Here is a 17042-nt window from a genome sequence, read left to right on the forward strand (position 1 = left end):
TGATTTAAAATGATGCCGATTCGCCTCATTAAATATGCAAAATATGCAAATGAGAGTTGAAAAAATTTAATGACAAATTTAGATAGCACATAAACAGCGGACTCCCAATATATTTATACTATGTCTGTATTTGACCCCAGTGAGCCCCCAGCGCCCCCCAAAGTTGAAAATGACCCATTTTTGAAATGTCATAAAATAAAAACAACGCTTGGATGAAATTCAATGAAACTTATCTATTGAATAACTCTCCACCTGAAGTTTATACTTTGAAAATTTTGATGACGTAGGTCACGTGGTATGGCGGCCATATTGGATTTTCTCCAAAACCTAAAAACATCTTCTTCTCCAGAAGGGGTAATACGACAGCCTCAAGTTTTTGCACACATTTGCAAGGTTCCATTGCAATGTTAAGTTGTTAATTTCGTCGAAATCGTTACATAATTTATATGATTAAAATGATGCCGATTCGCCTCATTAAATATGCCAAATATGCAAATGAGAGTTGAAAAAATTTAATGACAGATTCTGATAGGCCTTGAAGAGGGGACTCCAAATATGTTTACACTATGTCTGTATTTTACCCCAGTGAGGCCCCAGAGCCCCCCAAAGTTTAAAATCACCCATTTTTGACATGTCGTAAAATGAAAACCAAAGAAGATAGACAAAAAGTGACCACAAATTCTGGAAGATACTTTCACGTTCTACAAGTTCGCCATTTACATTAATATGCAAATGTGGAGTTATTGGACTTTTTTGGGGACTTGAAAATTTGTCCAGCCTCGATTTGTCCAACGTGAAGTTTCTTTCTCTATCATGTATTGCTATGGGCTTTTCAATCCTTCATCGATATAACTTGAGGGACCCCGTAGCTGGACCCCATTGCAGACTTGAACTAACTTTCTAACTCGGAAAACCCACATCATGTGACAGGGTGATGGTGTTGAAATTTGTTAAAATGGAGGCACGCCTTGAAGCCCGGGATTACTGATTTACCAGTTTTAATTAGGGCTTCAAGCAAGTGCTGAAGCCCTATTGAATTCGTTAGTATTATTATTATTATTATTATTAACGGCGTTTTTATGTTCTACTGACCGATTTTGTGGCGGATCTGGAGGGAAAACTGTCGGATGAAATTCAACGAAACTTTACAGGATTGTTACTCACCACCTGAAGTTTATACTATGAAACATTTGATGACGTAGGTCACGTGGTCTGGCGGCCATATTGGATTTAATCCAAAACCTAAAAACATCTTCTTCTCCAGAAGGGATAATCAGACAGCCTCAATCTTTTGCACACATTTGCTAAGTAACTTGGGAATGTAAAGTTGTTAATTTGGTTGAAATCGTTATTTAATTTATATGATTTTAAATGATGCCGATTCGCCTCATTAAATATGCAAAATATGCAAATGAGAGTTGAAAAAATTTAATGACAGATTTAGATAGTACATAAAGAGGGGACTCCCAATGTATTTATACGATGTCTGTATTTGACCCCAGTGAGCCCCCAGCGCCCCCCAAAGTTGAAAATGACCCATTTTTTAAATGTCATAAAATGAAAACAACGCTTGGAGTAAATTCAATGAAACTTATCAATTTAATTACTCTCCACCTGCAGTTTATACTTTAAAAATTTTGATGACGTAGGTCACGTGGTATGGCGGCCATATTGGATTTTATCCAAAACCTAAAAACATCTTCTTCTCCAGAAGGGATAATCTGACAGCCTCAATCTTTTGCACACATTTGCTAACTTCGATGTTAATGTGAATTTGTTAATTTCGTCGAAATCGTTACATAATTATTATGATTTAAAATGATGCCAATTCGCCTCATTAAATATGCAAAAATTGCAAATGAGAGTTTAAAAAATTTAATGACAAATTTAGATAGCACATAAACAGGGGACTCCCAATATATTTATACTATGTCTGTATTTGACCCCCGTGAGCCCCCAGAGCCCCCCAAAGTTGAAAATGACCAATTTTTGAAATGTCATAAAATGAAAACAACGCTTGGATGAAATTCAATGAAACTTATCAATTTAATTACTCTCCACCTGAAGTTTATACTTTAAAAATTTTGATGACGTAGGTCACGTGGTCTGGCGGCCATATTGGATTTTATCCAAAACCTAAAAACATCTTCTTCTCCAGAAGGGATAATCTGACAGCCTCAATCTTTTGCACACATTTGCTAAGTTCCATGGTAATGTTAATTTGTTAATTTGGTCGAAATCGTTATTTAATTTATATAATTTTAAATGATGCCAATTCGCCTCATTAAATATGCAAAATATGCAAATGAGAGTTGAAAAAATTTAATGAGAGATTTAGATAGCACATAAACAGCGGACTCCCAATATATTTATACTATGTCTGTATTTGACCCCAGTGAGCCCCCAGCGCCCCCCAAAGTTGAAAATGACCCATTTTTGAAATGTCATAAAATAAAAACAACGCTTGGATGAAATTCAATGAAACTTATCTATTTAATAACTCTCCACCTGAAGTTTATACTTTGAAAATTTTGATGACGTCGGTCACGTGGTATGGCGGCCATATTGGATTTTCTCTAAAACCTAAAAACATCTTCTTCTCCAGAAGGGGTAATACGACAGCCTCAAATTTTTGCACACATTTGCAAGGTTCCATTGCAATGCTAAGTTGTTAATTTCATCGAAATCGTTACATAATTTGTATGATTAAAATGATGCTGATTCGCCTCATTAAATATGCCAAATATGCAAATGAGAGTTGAAAAAATTTAATGACAGATTCTGATAGGCCTTGAAGAGGGGATTCCAAATATGTTTACACTATGTCTGTATTTTACCCCAGTGAGGCCCCAGAGCCCCCCAAAGTTTAAAATCACCCATTTTTGACATGTCGTAAAATGAAAACCAAAGAAGATAGACAAAAAGTGACCACAAATTCTGGAAGATATTTTAACGTTCTACAAGTTCGCCATTTACATTAATATGCAAATGTGGAGTTATTGGACTTTTTTGGGGACTTGAAAATTTGTCCAGCCTCGATTTGTCCAACGTGAAGTTTCTTTCTCTATCATGTATTGCTATGGGCTTTTCAATCCTTCATCGATATAACTTGAGGGACCCCGTAGCTGGACCCCATTGCAGACTTGAACTAACTTTCTAACTCGGAAAACCCACATCATGTGACAGGGTGATGGTGTTGAAATTTGTTAAAATGGAGGCACGCCTTGAAGCCCGGGATTACTGATTTACCAGTTTTAATTAGGGCTTCAAGCAAGTGCTGAAGCCCTATTGAATTCGTTAGTATTATTATTATTATTATTATTAACGGCGTTTTTATGTTCTACTGACCGATTTTGTGGCGGATCTGGAGGGAAAACTGTCGGATGAAATTCAACGAAACTTTACAGGATTGTTACTCACCACCTGAAGTTTATACTATGAAACATTTGATGACGTAGGTCACGTGGTCTGGCGGCCATATTGGATTTAATCCAAAACCTAAAAACATCTTCTTCTCCAGAAGGGATAATCAGACAGCCTCAATCTTTTGCACACATTTGCTAAGTAACTTGGGAATGTAAAGTTGTTAATTTGGTTGAAATCGTTATTTAATTTATATGATTTTAAATGATGCCGATTCGCCTCATTAAATATGCAAAATATGCAAATGAGAGTTGAAAAAATTTAATGACAGATTTAGATAGTACATAAAGAGGGGACTCCCAATATATTTATACGATGTCTGTATTTGACCCCAGTGAGCCCCCAGCGCCCCCCAAAGTTGAAAATGACCCATTTTTTAAATGTCATAAAATGAAAACAACGCTTGGAGTAAATTCAATGAAACTTATCAATTTAATTACTCTCCACCTGCAGTTTATACTTTAAAAATTTTGATGACGTAGGTCACGTGGTATGGCGGCCATATTGGATTTTATCCAAAACCTAAAAACATCTTCTTCTCCAGAAGGGATAATCTGACAGCCTCAATCTTTTGCACACATTTGCTAACTTCGATGTTAATGTGAATTTGTTAATTTCGTCGAAATCGTTACATAATTAATATGATTTAAAATGATGCCAATTCGCCTCATTAAATATGCAAAAATTGCAAATGAGAGTTTAAAAAATTTAATGACAAATTTAGATAGCACATAAACAGGGGACTCCCAATATATTTATACTATGTCTGTATTTGACCCCCGTGAGCCCCCAGAGCCCCCCAAAGTTGAAAATGACCAATTTTTGAAATGTCATAAAATGAAAACAACGCTTGGATGAAATTCAATGAAACATCAATTTAATTACTCTCCACCTGAAGTTTATACTTTAAAAATTTTGATGACGTAGGTCACGTGGTCTGGCGGCCATATTGGATTTTATCCAAAACCTAAAAACATCTTCTTCTCCAGAAGGGATAATCTGACAGCCTCAATCTTTTGCACACATTTGCTAAGTTCCATGGTAATGTTAATTTGTTAATTTGGTCGAAATCGTTATTTAATTTATATAATTTTAAATGATGCCAATTCGCCTCATTAAATATGCAAAATATGCAAATGAGAGTTGAAAAAATTTAATGAGAGATTTAGATAGCACATAAACAGCGGACTCCCAATATATTTATACTATGTCTGTATTTGACCCCAGTGAGCCCCCAGCGCCCCCCAAAGTTGAAAATGACCCATTTTTGAAATGTCATAAAATAAAAACAACGCTTGGATGAAATTCAATGAAACTTATCTATTGAATAACTCTCCACCTGAAGTTTATACTTTGAAAATTTTGATGACGTCGGTCACGTGGTATGGCGGCCATATTGGATTTTCTCTAAAACCTAAAAACATCTTCTTCTCCAGAAGGGGTAATACGACAGCCTCAAGTTTTTGCACACATTTGCAAGGTTCCATTGCAATGTTAAGTTGTTAATTTCGTCGAAATCGTTACATAATTTACATGATTAAAATGATGCCGATTCGCCTCATTAAATATGCCAAATATGCAAATGAGAGTTGAAAAAATTTAATGACAGATTCTGATAGGCCTTGAAGAGGGGACTCCAAATATGTTTACGCTATGTCTGTATTTTACCCCAGTGAGGCCCCAGAGCCCCCCAAAGTTTAAAATCACCCATTTTTGAAATGTCATAAAATGAAAACAACGCTTGGATGAAATTCAATGAAACTTATCCATTGAATAACTCTCCACCTGAAGTTTATACTTTGAAAATTTTGATGACGTAGGTCACGTGGTCTGGCGGCCATATTGGATTTTCTCCAAAACCTAAAAACATCTTCTTCTCCAGAAGGGGTAATACGACAGCCTCAAACTTTTGCACACATTTGCAAGGTTCCATTGCAATGTTAAGTTGTTAATTTCGTCAAAATTGTTGCATAATTTATATGATTAAAATGATGCCGATTCGTCTCATTAAATATGCCAAATATGCAAATGAGAGTTGAAAAAATTTAATGACAGATTCTGATAGGCCTTGAAGGGGGGACTCCAAATATGTTTACGCTATTTCTGTATTTTACCCCAGTGAGGCCCCAGAGCCCCCCAAAATTTAAAATCACCCATTTTTGACATGTCGTAAAATGAAAACCAAAGAAGACAGACAAAAAGTGACCACAAATTCTGGAAGATATGTTAACGTTCTACAAGTTCGCCATTTACATTAATATGCAAATGTGGAGTTATTGGACTTTTTTGAGGACTTGAAAATTTGTCCAGCCTCGATTTGTCCAACGTGAAGTTTCTTTCTCTATCATGTATTGCTATGGGCTTTTCAATCCTTCATCGATATAACTTGAGGGACCCCGTAGCTGGGCCACATTGCAGACTTGAACTAACTTTCTAACTCGGAAAACCCACATCATGTGACAGGGTGATGGTGTTGAAATTTGTTAAAATGGAGGCACGCCTTGAAGCCCGGGATTACTGATTTACCAGTTTTAATTTTGTAATTGGTATTTGAGTGTGGGGAACAGAACAGTCAACATTTTGGTGTTGGTTTCATGCAAATCGGATAAGAATTGACCGTGTTATGACTAAAGCCGCACATTTTGCAATGTCGTGACCACTACAATGGTGACCCCGGCCTTTGACTCCCAACCGCTAATAAGGGTTATTACGTCATTGTGTCATGTCACATCACAAGATGGGGCATTGAATTCTGAACATTTTGGCATTAGTTGCATGCAAATTGGATACGAATTGACCGCGCTATGGTAAAAAGACGATTTTGGCCTTTTCATGACCTTGACCTCTGACCCGATCGCTCCCAAAATCTAATCAAATGGTCCTCGGATAATAACCAATCATCCCACCAAATTTGCTGCGATTCAGTTCAATACTTTTGGAGTTATGCGAATAACAAACAAACAAACAAACAAACGCACATATTCACAAATAAATAAATATACAGCGATCAAAACATCACCTTCGCAACAAAGTTTGCGAAGGTAATGAAAGTTGTGACACGAGTATATTTACTCATGCCACAGCCACATGATGGGATAGATTAGGACCGTCTGGGGTTGTATTGCACTGCTTGAGTGAGCACCTCCATTGAGTGCGTTCTAGTTATAACAATTATAACGTGTACGTGACCATTGCATGATCATGTACGTGCTGGGTATACACCCCAGAATTGCAGAATGGACCACAAGGTGGGGATGCCTCCCTGAAGGTTGTGGTGAATGGATCACTCGCCACAACCTTCAGGGAGACATCCCTGCTGTCCCCAACGTCATTGACATGCTGCTCCCTGCAGATGGTAAAGCTCAGGAGCAGCATGGGAATACTGGATCTGTGGGTCTTCCTGCCTGGTCCAATCTGTCTTAGTAAAAAATACATAAAATGTCATAGCCCTTGTTGTTTCAGTAATTTTTCTGAATGGAGTTAAAGGGCTAGCCCATATTTATGTTATGTATGACTACAATGGTGACCAGTCTACCAGTTGGCCATCTTTGATTACATCGCAAAATATAGTGAGGGACACGTGTATACCACCATATACTCTGCTTTTGCCAAGTTTGAATAAATTCGGAGAAATGGTTGGGGACATGTTTAAATAACAAAATAAAGGTCAGTCGGCCATGTTGGATCTGATCGTGAAAAAAAAAATGATGTGCCGATGTAAGCCATCATTCATTATCCGTTTGCCAAGTTTGAACAACAATAGTAAATGCATGTCTGAGAAATGGTTGAGGACGTGTTCAACATCGGGGTGGGGGGGGTTTACAACTAAAATGGCCTCCAGTCGGCCATCTTGGATTTGATCTCGAAAAAACATGACGAGCTTATCTAAGCCATCATTTATTGTCTGTTTACCAAGTTTGAACAACAACGGTAAATGCATGTGTGAGAAATGGTTGAAGACTTGTTCAACATCGGGGTTTTTACAACTAAAATGGCTGCCAGTCGGACATCTTGGATCTGATGTCGAAAAAAAATGACGTGCATATGTATGCCATCATGTGTTGTCTTTCTGTCAAGTACGAATAAAATTGGTCCATACATGTCCGAGATATGGTTGGTACACACGCACGGACGGACACGAAGATAGAGACCAAATCCATGAGGCCCCCATTTCAGACCAGGTCCATTGGGGGCTAAAAAGTCCCAATCATTGCTCTAACCATATGTTAGATACATGTAGAGATGGGGAATTTATAGCAATAACATTGATGACGATGGTTCCCAATTCCTTCCCACACATGTTTTGATTCGTGGGCACCAGCAGTGACCACTATTTTCGTTGTGTCTGTCTGTCTGTGACTCTCTCCAGAGCATAGCTCTGTGACGTTTGATGCGATCTTGATGAAACTTGGACACAAGCTAGATATCATGGTCGAGTTGTGTCTTTTTGTATGAGGGGCATCCCACGCCCCTTGTGGGTGGAGCCGTGCCAACTTGAACTTTTTTTCTCGATTTTTTTTTTCTTGCAATTTCATTTCCTAGAAGCTGTGCGTAATGTCCATAAGTACAACATATAAAAAAATCCGATTTGATTTGGTCAATTTTGATGGAAGAGATAGGTTTTTACGGTAGGGTTTCCTCAATAATGCCCGCAAACCATCGTTGCCTCCCGACTTGTCATTACCAATTTTACATGAATGACAACTTGTGTGGGAAAGAATGGGCAGAAAAAAACTCCACAATTTCTGTGCCTCTCTGCATGGTTTCTGATTCATAAGCTCGTAACACTTAACCAGCAATCATAAACGGACTACAAAGGTGGCTGCCTTGATGAAAATTTCTGGGAGATTCACTCAGTTGCGATCGCTATTTAAATTATGGATTTATTTTTGTTTTTGATTATGTAAACTGGAAGTGATCTACAATTATCAGATATAATAAAAACAGAAAAAAAATTGTGCAAAATAAGGTTAAAAATACAAGATGTTTCCGACATGGTTGTGCATTTTAGTTAATCCTTGTATTTCATCCATCGTAGGATGCATTTTGCCTGTTGAAGTAAATCCAGAAGATTATTTATTTATTGATTGATTGATTGCACACATGTGAAAACAATCCTTTTATTTGGAAACCCATCTTATTTCATAATTGAGGAAGCTATGCTTTCAGTCTATTATGTGCTCTTGGTGTTAATTGTGTTCTTGGCTTTTATTTTCATCCTTTATAACTTCTGCATTTGAAGTTTCATGCTAGGAATCTGCAATGTACATAATATGCGGCAAACTCGAGTAAATGGCAATGCGCTACTCAATTTTAACCTGCCTCCCCTGCCAATTAGCAGGATTGTGATACTGGAAACGTTATTCCTTGCACCACAGCCCTGCCCAGGATAGGTGGTCCTCCGGCACCACCACGTGGCACCGCTTATGATCAACAGTACAATCCTACAAATTTTTATGGAATGATGAAACCTCTGAGTCCCGACGAGTTGGACAGAAAAATGGAAAGGCCAAGATCAGGTTGGTTTTGATTTAAATCCATTGTCGCTGTTGAGATTTGGCTTTGCACACAACCCCATTCATCTTGGATTTGTTTTAACTCTTATTTCCGATTTAAGTTCCGGCACATGAATATTGTAGCATTGACGACCATGCAGACAGAGGCCGGCTGTCATCGTTGTTTTACAGCTAGTGGGATGAACTGGGGGCTGGAGCCTCAGCGCCCACTGAGCCCGACGAAGCTTCTTCCCTTCAGCATGTCACCACTACGGGGACAAGGAGATGCTGACCTTGAAGCTCTCAGGCGGAAGTTGGCTCATGCACCACGCCCACTCAAAAAGCGCAGCTCTTTTGCCGAGCCAGAATCCCCAGCTGGCAGCTCTATGTCAAATCTTATGCACCTTTCAAACGTACCTAGCTTACTCCTGCAGAAACTGCACTACCAGAGGGTCACTTTGGCTGGCCTTGAGGGTACGGTGCAGGGTCAGGGTGTGCCTCACCATGCCAACCAAGAGCCATCTGCTGTAACAACACATCCTTCATTCTTGGAATATCAGGTGTGTTCATAGTAGAAATAAAATATAAAATGACTGTTTTTACAGCCATTTTTCCCTGCTGTGCAGGGGTTAGGCTTTTTCTCGAGGCAATGTTTTATGGCCGGATGCCCTTCCTGACGCCAACCCTGGTCGCCTCTTACGACACACAGGGATATGGTATACCTATTATAACCGGGGCATACACCGGGACCAGTACACTGGTACTCACTTCGCCGACCTCAGATGGATGACAGGCTGAGTCAACCCCCTGGTGTTAATTCAGCAGCCAACGGGGCTTGAACTCAGGACCCTGGGATCCCAAGCCACCACCCTAACCACTAAGCCAACACCAGGCTTTGTGTTCATAGTAGATGCAATAAAAATGTGCAGAAATAGTGTTATTTAACTTAAAAACACCAAGAATATGGAGATCATCGAATAATAGTAATGTGATCATAGTCTTGTGCAATTATGACAACTGACAGTTTTCACTCTTATGGCAATGTCTACGTCTTGTACTATTAATGATTTGTAATTTTGAATGAAGGTTTGTTGTTATTTTTTGTTTTTTTTCTCGTGGCGCACTTGAGAAAGTGGGAGAATGTGGCTATGTATTGTCTTTTGAAGAGAAATTGCCATTTATTTTGGAAATGTGATCGTCCTGAGGTGTACAAAGCATTTTGTCCATAGTGGTGCAAGTAAGTTGGCAGTGTTTGTGTGAAAATAAGTCTCATCTGACGTTATCTTGCTATTTGCAGATGGGCAAAACTTTCATCTGTTTACAGATTTCTGCTTTTTAGATCCTCGTGAAGGATCTAAGTCTTACTCACGTGGTTGTTCTTGTGGACTTTTTGGTTTCATAGCCTACAGTTTTCATCGAAACTTCCTGAAACTTGGCGTATTTATGTAAAAATACCCTGCACAGACAGAAACGATCTCCGATTTTGAAAATTCCTCCCAGAAAAAAAGTTATGATGTCAAAATATCTCCGCTAATGGAAATTGCCGAAAAAAATTATCTCCGAAACTAGGCAAGCATTTTGAATTCTGTTTGCGAGAATAGAACAGGGCATTAGCAGAGATGAATTGCCACACATATGATCACTATGACGTCGTATCAATTTTTATGACGTCATTCCGATTTTTTTGACATTTTTTTTTTGTTTCACAACCCAGAGTTTTCATCGGATCTTCGTGAAACTTTTCATGTATATGCAGAAAGCCCACGCGCAGGCAGTAACCATCTCCGATTTTGGAAATTCTTCCTAGAAAAACAGTTGACGTCATAATATCGCCGCTAATGGAAATCGCCGATACCATTATCTCCGAAACTCGGCAAGCTGTTTGAATTTTGTTTGCGGGAATCAAGCCGGGCATTAGCACAGATAATTGATCACAAACCTGATGCATCACAATGGCGTCATATTCGTTTTTATGACGTCATCATTAATAGGACGAGGATCTTGGCTCATTCGAGCTTGTTAATGCTCAACCTTGATTCTTGAGGATCCATCTGACACTTTTTGCTGTTATCTTTGGCCAAAGCTGAAATCCAAGTCTAAATAATCCTTGAAATTTAAGCCATGGAAAACAAGTGTGTTTTGAAGCAAATATTTATTTTTGTTGAATTCATAAATTTCTATTTTATTCATAATATTAAATGCAAGATGACTCGCAGCTGCTTTTTTAATTATTATTTATTTATTTTTGGACATGCAAGACTTGTGTCAATTATGGAATTTTTCTTTTTAACCTCAACAGTGTTTACTTAAATTCACAAGAAAAAAAAATTCTGCCCACTCAAATCTTTAGAGTAGCAACAGGGGTTTATATTATATATATATATATATATATATATATATATATATATATATATATATATATATATATATATATATATATATATATATATATATTATACGAAATGTGAATTCACTTTAATTTGCAATTTTTAATCATTTTATTTATATTTTTACCTCTGCGACTGAATGTGGATGGAGGTGGTTTTCACCCCTGTCCGTTTGTGTAAACAGGATATCAAAAAGTTCTGGACGTATTTGACCGAAACTTGGTGGGCAGGTTGTGTGTGGTGTGACAAGGATGAATTGATTCAATTTTGATGAAGATCTTAATCCATATCCAGATACGAGAATGTTTCAAGTCATTCTTCACCATTGAGAGATAGGGCCAAAAACGATACATGGAACAATATCTCCAAAGGTTTTGGACAGGTTCTGGGACATTTTCACAAAAGCAGGTCAGGTAACAGTAAAGACTGTCCGAGAATTTTTATCAAGCATATATTGCCCAGTCAGTGCACAGGCCTTATGGTGATCCTGCGTTGCTGACATCATTTGAACATTTTTCTAGGCCTTGTAAGGGGTTCAAGCACTATTTCGAGAATATCAAAGAAAGGTGATTTTTGAGTTTGTTATTTACCGTTACCTAACCCGCTTTTGTGAAAATGTCCCTTATGACAAAACTCGGTGGATGAGTTGGTTCGGTGACGAGAACAAGCCAATTAGATTTTGGTTTTGGTCTGGATGCAAATCCGGTCTATCAGTGGGGTACAAAACAGAAATTGTTCAGCCTGGTGGAGGTATGCACTCTACCAAGTGCCATTCTAGTTTCCCATGTCTGCATGTCCTGGATTATTTCTTACTTTTTAAAATTTATTTTCTCCACTCGTTTTTTTTCCACTCCCAACTGCCAGGTTTGTTTCAGCCTAAAATATTTCATCCACGGTGGTACCCTTTGCCATGTGTTCTTCTTTTTTTTAACATACATCAGTGAAAACCCATGAGTATTTTGGAAAGTTCTGCTTAAAATTGATTGATGAAATGGATAAGACCTTTTGGAATGTTGTTTATTTCCCCATAAATAATAACTATAGCAACATGGAGTTGAGATATCATGTCATTAGGACCAATTTGAGAAGTGCAGCAGAAAATGTATATGTAATCATGTGATGTATGTGCACAATCATATATGTTTTATGACATATATTAAAAATGGCAATCGAAAAAATATAGATTTCTCCAGTACAAGTGTGATCATGATGATGTCATAATAGAGTGTGATTTGATTTCCCCAACAGTCACAGTATGGCCGTCCAAGTCATGGTGAAGTTCCTCACGGGCCTGGCTCAGACCCACAGAGTCCTCCACCTGTGCCAGCACCTCCATCAAATGAGCTCACTGGAGACCTTGCAGAGCTTACAGAACCTTCTTCTTTTAACAGGTATCAATGTCACTCACCAAAGGATCCCCTTCTTCTGACTTTCGCTATTTCTAGCATCTTTGAGTAGGCAAAACAGACGTTTGGAGAAATGTTATCAAGAATTAAGCACAACTAGATCATTATATAATGTATATGAAGACCACAAGGGGAAAACCAGAGATGTCAGGATAAGTCAATTTTGAAGAAACTGAAAAACAAAGTTTCAAGACTTTGGTGGACTGTATAATAACTGTCATATAGATTTCTTTTCCAGTAAAAGGAAGAGTGATCATTGGCTGATCAAATTACGCATATAGCATTTGCCAAGCTTCTGTGTTATTTAATTTAAGAGCAAAGAACGAATCGATGTTGCAAACTGACATCACTGGTTATTCCCCTGTTTAATAATTGCCATGCAATTTTAACCCAGGATGTGTAGCAAATTCATGCTTGTTGGTTATTAGCATACATTACATGACTTTGGTGATCACAGATTATTTTTTTCAACATTAAACGGTCATTGTTTTTTTTTGTTTGATTGGTGTTCAACGCCATACTCAAGGGTATTTCGCTTGTATGACGACGGATTCTCCATTTCTTACTCCGTACTACTTAATATGATGGAAAACCGGGAGGAAACCAAGAATAAACCACCCCCGCGATAGCCGGTCACCTCATGTGACTCCCTCATATACCTGCAGGTTGATTGGGCGGTGGGTACATCGAATGAGGATGGGTACACAGACGCGCTAACCATTAAGCCAAGGCGTGGGTCCCATAAAAGTCACAAAGGTTTGACCAGGCTTGAACCATGATATGCATCAACTACGGAGCCCATGATATAACCAAATAGGCCATTGTTGTGCTCAGAGTTTATGCTGTGAAGGTTTTACAACCTTTCATTTTTTAGTTTCTCAATTCTGAATATTATGGTGGAACAGTTAACATGAATGAAAGGGAGATAACCAGGAGTAAAGTACTGACAACTCTGGGTTTCTACTTGTTCAGCTTTGACAACACTTGTTTTTTCATTGCATGGCTAAACTTTATACCATATAAATTATGTGACACCCCTGATTATTTGTTAAAGTAATATTGTGAGAGGAAACCTTATGTTGCCAACTATTGGCAGGTGCAATAACCCTGAAATTTATAAAAAGTGACATCTCTGGTTTTCCCCTTGTGGTATGTATATGTGGTATGTATATATGTATGTATATATATGTATGTATGTATATATATATATATATATATATATATATATATATATATATATATATATATATATATATATATATATATATATATATATAACCTCTTGGCCTGGAGTGTGTGTTAAACCGTATTGGCTGTAACTGTATCAATGTCTAACCATGCTCGGGGTCTTGATACCCACTTCCTGCAGAAATGGAGGAGAGGCTCCACCGATCCCCCCTCTTCCCCAGGAAGTGTCTGAGGACCCTAGCCGTGAACTGGACACACTGCGTGAGCAGGTGGACTTTGGCGCAATTGAAGAAGAGGCTGAAATTGGATTTCGGTTATCAGATTCTTATGCATCTGATGAAGAAGATCTTGATTTCATTGATGACCTGGAGCCACCTGTCGTCTATCCTCCCATCATACCTCCGGTGTGTGGAATGCTTTTGTTATAGACTCGATGAGGAGACCTGGTTAAATCAGTCGGTGGCCAGTAATTCATTGTCGGTTTGAGTTACTCCGCCAATCTAATTTCTCATTGATAAACCTCTCGTTAAGTGAAAGTAAACTGAAATTGAAAAGCAAGAATTATTCGATCACATCAATTAGTTTTTCACTTGCAATATGAAAAATACCCACAAAATGGGAAATTGGCTTTTCATGGAATGTATTTTTATTTTTATTTTCTGTGAAATAATTGCTTTCCTCTTCTTTTTTTGTATACCTTGTCGAGGCTCGTGTGAGAGCTAACACACAACGCACAGCAAGGGGGCATGAGACAAGAAGAGTGGGAGTGGGAAGGACAAAACAATGATGAACAGAGACATTAGGAGATCTGTGGAAGGGAGAGGGATGGGGTGGGGAACACGGGGTATAAAAGATGGACATTACGGGAACTTTCAGGAAGAAAAGCAGGGAATTTGAAGGAGGTGAGCTTGAGTGCATTATTCGGGGTAGAAAAGATCGAGGATTTGGATGGGGGATGATAGGTGGTGGTGAACAACTGTTTTGAAGGCCTCGAGGGAAGAATGTGATTGAATAGAGTGAGGGAGTTTTTATTTTTTTATTTTTTTTGTATACCTTGTCGAGGCTCGTATGAGAGCTAACACACAACTCACAGCAAGGGGGCATGAGACAAGAGGGGCGGGAGTGGAAGGGACAAAACGGTGGGGAACAGACATTAGGTGAACTGTGGAAGGGAGAGGGATGGGGATGGGACGGGGAACATGGCGAAGAGAAGATGGACATTACAGGGACTTTCAGGAAGGAAAGCAGGGGAATTGAAGGAAGTGGGATTGGGTGGATGATCGGGGGTAGAAAAGATCGAGGGTTTGGATGGGGGAAGATAAGAGGTGGTGGTGAACAGCTGTTTTGAAAGCCTGGAGGGAAGAATGGGAAAGAATAGAGTGAGGAAGTTTATTCCAAAGGCGGGAAAAAAGAGGAATGAAATAGTGAAGATGAGCAGTGATTCGTGATTTTGGTAGTTTTACCAGAAGGGGGTTGTTGGCGGACTATGAGCGCCCTATGGAATGTGGTGGGGACAAATCGCAGAGAGAGCAGGGGGGGCAAGGCTGGAGAGGAGTCGGTAGAAGACAGAAAGACCACCGACCAGCCTGCGGTGATTGAGTGAGAGGCCCAAAGACTCGGCCTCATCGCGGGAGATACCAATGATCCGAACTGCCTTGGTTTCCACAGCGTGAAGCCGAGAAAGGTGGGAGGCAGGAGCACCAGCCCAGAGGGGAGAGCAGTACTCCATCAGGCTGTGGACGAAAGCTTTGTAAGTGGTCAGGAGCTCAGGTGGGCTGAGGAAGGACTTTGCACGACGGCGGATTCCCAGTCGGCGACTCGCTTTGGAGGCAAGGTTTGAAATGTGGCTTTCCCAGGAAAGGTCATGGCAGATAGTGAGACCCAGAAGCTTGAAAGAAAGGACTTCTTCCAGAGGATTGTTGAGAAAGTGGATAGGAGGGGGGGGGGTTTCTAAACGTTCCTTTCGCAGAGACATAGTGAGAGTGTGAGATTTGTCTGGATTGAAAGACATGTTCCACGTGTTGGACCAGTTTGTGATTTTACCCAGATCTGCAGCGAGCGAAGAAGCTGCTGCTTGCCGGTTTGAGGGATGACAGATGGTACGGCAGAGGGTGGAGTCATCAGCAAAGAGATATAGAGGATTTTCCAGAGAGTCGGAGAGATCATTGATGAAAACCAAAAAAAGAACAGCGCCTAAAACGCTACCTTGAGGAACTCCAGCCTGGACAGGAAGAGGGGATGAAAGAACTCCATTTAGGGCCACACGGTGACTGCGACAGGAGAGGAAGTCTGCGAGCCATGAGTGGATATGGCCTTGAATACCATGGGAAGAGAGTTTGGTGAGTAGGGCAGGGTGCCAGACCGTGTCAAAAGCACGTGATATGTCCAGTGATAAGACTATGATTTCCTGTCGGGCATTGAGGACCTCCATCCATTGTTGGGAGAGCAGAAGCAGCATATCCAGGGTAGAGTGACCTGGTCTGAAACCAAATTGATGATTGGAAATCAAGCCATTGGAGAAGAGGAAGGATTTCATGTCTGAAGCGATGATGGATTCCATAACCTTGCTGATGATTGGAAGAAGGCTGATTGGTCTGTAGTTACAGGGATCTGTTTTTGCACCTTTTTATGCAGGGCAGTGATGTTAGCAGATTTCCAAGCAGATGGCAGATGACCTTGGGCAAATGAGAGGGTGAATAGAACAGAGAGAGGGTGAGCAAGAGCAGAAGAGCAGGTTTTTCGTACACGTGGGCTGATGCCGTCTGGACCGGTTGCAGAATCTGAGTCGAGGTTTGACAGCAAGCTCTCCACCTTGTCAGGAGAAAAGGACACAGAGACCAGGGACAGTTGGGTGTGACTGGTTAAGGTGGGTCGAGAAAGTGATGGGTTTCGGACACAAGTTTTAGATGCAAACACCGAGTTTCGGCATTCAGCCTTTTCACGTGTGGAATCAGCAGTGCGGCCATTTGAGGTAAGGGAGGGGATGGAGGGGGAACATACACCAGAAACAGATTTGATTAAACGCCACCAGGATTTTGAGGAGAGAGAGAGGTTTGAGAGTTCAGACTTGAGATGAGAAAGATGTTGTTTTCTGGCTCTCCTGAGGGTAGATACACACTTGTTCCGAGCTTTGTGGAAGGAAC

The 17042-nt window shown here is 39.7% G+C and overlaps 1 protein-coding gene across 9 annotated transcripts in view; it reads left to right on the forward strand.

Annotated features, from left to right (window-relative positions):
* Positions 1-17042, forward strand: part of LOC147031472 (apoptosis-stimulating of p53 protein 1-like) — a 135350-nt gene that overhangs the window by 78997 nt on the left and 39311 nt on the right. For all 9 annotated transcript variants that reach the window (XM_085863627.1, XM_085863670.1, XM_085863655.1 and 6 more), the window contains 4 exons: positions 8802-8942; positions 9111-9478; positions 12554-12696; positions 14081-14303. In XM_085863627.1, coding sequence (XP_085719753.1) covers positions 8802-8942; positions 9111-9478; positions 12554-12696; positions 14081-14303 — 875 coding nt within the window. The remainder of the gene's footprint in view (positions 1-8801; positions 8943-9110; positions 9479-12553; positions 12697-14080; positions 14304-17042) is intronic.

The sequence above is a fragment of the Eptatretus burgeri genome, chromosome 2 (assembly GCF_056783735.1).
Source record: "Eptatretus burgeri isolate ZD-2024b chromosome 2, Ebu_testis_v1, whole genome shotgun sequence".
In the NCBI taxonomy this organism is placed as follows: domain Eukaryota; kingdom Metazoa; phylum Chordata; class Myxini; order Myxiniformes; family Myxinidae; genus Eptatretus; species Eptatretus burgeri.